Here is a 3747-nt window from a genome sequence, read left to right as displayed (position 1 = left end):
TATACTCATGCACATTCGCACATCATGCACCATGTGCCAAAGAACAGGAATTGGAATCAAAATTCTCTTCTATGTTTTTAATCCGCAGTTTACTTCTTTATTCACAACATAATTAAACTACCATTTTGCTTCATTAGATTTACCCTGCAAATTATCAATGCCAGATCACATCAATCTATGGCACTAGTTCTGACAGTGTTTTTTTACATAGCATCACATATTTGAACTTGGAGGGGTAAATGGACAAAACCAAAGGCTATCGAGACAAACTCAAAACTTTAGAGAGTAAAACCAAAGGCATATTTGAACGTTGTAGGTCATTATTTCCAGACACACAAAGGCCTGAGGCAAGGTGATCCAATGTCCCCTATTTTGTTCAACATTGTGGTGGACATGTTGGCAATTCTCATAGGAAGGGCAAAGGAGGCTGGTCAGGTGGGTGGCTTGGTGCCTCATCAAGTTGTTAGGGGTGTGTCCATTTTGCAGTACGCTGATGATACAATCATCTTTATGGAGCATGACTTGGTAAAAGCGAGAAATATGAAGCTGGTGTTATGCTTATTTGAACAATTGACCGGATTAAAGATTAACTTTCACAAAAGCGAGTTGTTCTGCTTTGGTAGAGCCAAGGAGGAACAAGAGGCTTATAGGCAATTGTTTGGATGTGAACTATGGGCTTTACCTTTTACATACCTAGGTATACCCATTCACCATCGTAAGCTAACAAACAGAGAGTGGAAATGCATTGAAGATCGGTTTGAGAAAAAACTTAGTTCCTGGAAGGGCAAACTCATGTCTTATGGAGGCCGGCTGATTTTTATCAATTCGGTGCTCACGAGTATGCCGATGTTCCTACTATCTTTCTTCCAAGTTCCAGTTGGGGTTAGGAAAAGGCTGGACTTTTACCTATCAAGATTTTTTTGGCAGAGTGATGATCTAAAGAGAAAGTACCGACTCGCCAAATGGGATGTCATCTGTCGACCAAAGGACCAAGGGGGTCTGGGTATTGAGAATCTAGAGGTCAAGAACAGATGCCTTCTCAGTAAGTGGTTGTATAAGTTATCAGTTGAGACTGACGCAACGTGGGCACAGATTCTTCATAACAAGTATCTGCAGTCTAAGACTTTGTCACAAGTGACAGTGAGACCAACTGACTCGCCGTTTTGGAAGGAGCTTATGAGAGTTAAGGCAGCCTTCTTTAATAGAACAAAGTATATTGTCGGTAATGGCAACAATACCCGTTTCTGGGAGGATACTTGGCTTGGTGATACGCCACTGGCGCTCCAGTACCCGTCCTTGTATCGTATTGTTCAACGACGTGATGCGCTAGTTGCAACGATTATGCAGTCCATCCCCCTTAATATCCAGTTTTGGAGGGTGCTTGTTGGTGATAGGTGGGAAGCATGGCTTCATTTGGTGACTAGACTGATGGAGGTTCAGTTAGATCATGAGCCCGATCAGTTGTGCTGGAAACTTACTAGGTCTGGAGTGTTCACGGTTAAGTCGATGTATATCGATGTCATTAACTCTAGTGTCATTCCTAGTTCCAAGCATGTTTGGAAAGTGAAAGTTCCTTTAAAGATTAAAGTGTTTATGTGGTTTGTACATAAACAAGTTATTTTAACAAAGGACAACTTAGTTAAGCGCAATTGGACATGCTCTACTAGGTGTAGTTTCTGTGATTGGGACGAGACCATTAAGCACCTCTTCTTTGAGTGCCCGTTGGAGAGAGTTTTGTGGTGCACTGTGCAAATTGTCTTTAACATTACTCCTCCGAATTCGGTCGGTTCGTTGTTTGGAACGTGGCTTGCTGGGATAGAGTCCGATATAGCTAGACACATTCGTGTAGGAGTATGTGCGTTGTTATGGGCAATTTGGAACTGCAGGAATGATTTGGCTTTTAACAGAACAACAACTATTCATTTTTTGCAGGTTTTATTCTGAGCTACGGCGATGATCCGTTTGTGGTCCTTACTCACTCCGATGGAGGCCAGGGAGCGTTTGGTTACTGGATCTGTCCGGTGGGAGATGGTAGCGCGGGATATCCAACCGGTTTGGATGGCGGTCATGTAATAGGATAGGCGTTTAGTTTTCCTATCTTTATTTTGCCAGCCGGTTGTGGCTCTGTGACATTTTTGTCTTTGGCGTCGAGGCTCTGTGTGAGCTCGCCTTTATTTACTTTTCCAGACTTTGAGACCTTGTTGAACCTATTTTATTTATAAATGTGGCCGTATGCATCGTTCTGATGCAGAGGCCGGGGAGCCCCCCCTTTTCAAAAAAAAAGAGAGTAAAATGTTGGCCTTTTCCTACTTTATGTATGAGCTGGTTGGTAGCGAGATGCAATCTTTGATACTTTACATATTTGCCAAATTGTTTGGCCCAAAATGGTGCGAACAAATATTGATGTCAAAACCTTAATTAAATGCCAAAAAGTGGCATACTAACACACATTGTTCATACAACTGTTTATAACGGCTTATTTTACACAAACAAAAACATTCTAGTTAACTAAACGGCATTCTCCATCATCTTTCTACACTCTATGAAGCTAATCTTACCATCTCTATCCTCATCGAAGGGGCGGATCATCCTCACACAGTCCTCATACATGGCCCCTTCTTTCAACCCAAGCCTCCTCATCACGTTCCACAACTCACCGGCGCATATGAACCCATCCTCATCATGGTCGAAAACACAGAAGGCCTCCTCCAGCTCGCCCTTGCTCGCTTGCTTACCGTCCATCAACTCATCTACGACACTAATTCCTTCACACCCTTGGTACCTCCAGCCGGTAAGACCTAGCCTCGCCGTGACAATTTCTATGTCACGAGATGTTAATCCTCCACCACCAGTTACTTTCGCCGGTGATGTGGGGCTATCATCAAGCACCATAGAGTCGACGACGAGGGTGTCATCATGCGCTAGGTATTTTGTAAATGTGTGCAAGAAGCTCCAGATCTTTTTGCTTACCAGGATGACATCTATGATCAATGGCCCCAAGATCAACATCAGGAGATATGACACCAGCGCGATTAGGACGTTTTGATCCATCATCAACATAGCCCACATGAAACAAAAGATAGAATGCAATCTATGTAGGTTGGTATAGACAGTGGTTTCAAATGGAACATTTTCCAGGCTCATAGGCATCGGCATGTATATATAACCGGCCGGTCCATGACTACTTGGGATATGCATCATTGGAAGATCATTTCATCATCAATTGAGAGAAATTCATAGGAAGTTGCATATCTTATTTATTGTTCTTCTTGTCCTTTCCTGAGCACCTTTTCACATATACCAGAGATGACTTCAGAAGGCTAAGGTATGATCCTGTGAACGAAACTTCCTGGAAATCTCTTGACATATAGGATAGCACCAATGAAACTTGACATTTCATGGCATATAGGTCACCACCGAAAGTTGTTGGTTCATCACATCCAACAAGAATGAGACGTTGGGAGTATTAATGCTACAAAACAAATGGCCATAGCATTTTTATGATATGGTGACATTATGAGCATTACAATATTTATTAACCGAAAATAAAATGTAGGGATCATGATATCTTTTCAAGATATTCTTGGGCACCACTCACCCGGTCCACTTTATTTTTTAGAATCCCCCAGTCCACTTGTAGAGGGCAAGACTCCATTCCATCACAGAAGAAGGAAAAAGAGATCCTCCTTTATTTAAAGAAAAAAAAGAGTTTCTCGTTTGTGTGTGTGTTTGATGTGTGTGTGTGTG

General features: G+C 42.2%; 1 protein-coding gene across 1 annotated transcript; it reads right to left on the bottom strand.

The window, feature by feature from the left end:
* Positions 1-2343: 2343 nt before the first annotated feature.
* Positions 2344-3105, bottom strand: LOC123101320 (calmodulin-like protein 3). The gene has a single exon (XM_044522826.1). It carries the CDS (start codon positions 3067-3069, stop codon positions 2509-2511), a length of 561 nt encoding a protein of 186 aa, XP_044378761.1. The 5' UTR covers positions 3070-3105; the 3' UTR covers positions 2344-2508.
* Positions 3106-3747: the final 642 nt, after the last annotated feature.

The sequence above is a fragment of the Triticum aestivum genome, chromosome 1B (assembly GCF_018294505.1).
Source record: "Triticum aestivum cultivar Chinese Spring chromosome 1B, IWGSC CS RefSeq v2.1, whole genome shotgun sequence".
Classification (NCBI taxonomy): domain Eukaryota; kingdom Viridiplantae; phylum Streptophyta; class Magnoliopsida; order Poales; family Poaceae; genus Triticum; species Triticum aestivum.
Note: the sequence above shows the minus strand (reverse complement) of the source record. Positions and strands in the feature narration are given on the sequence as shown.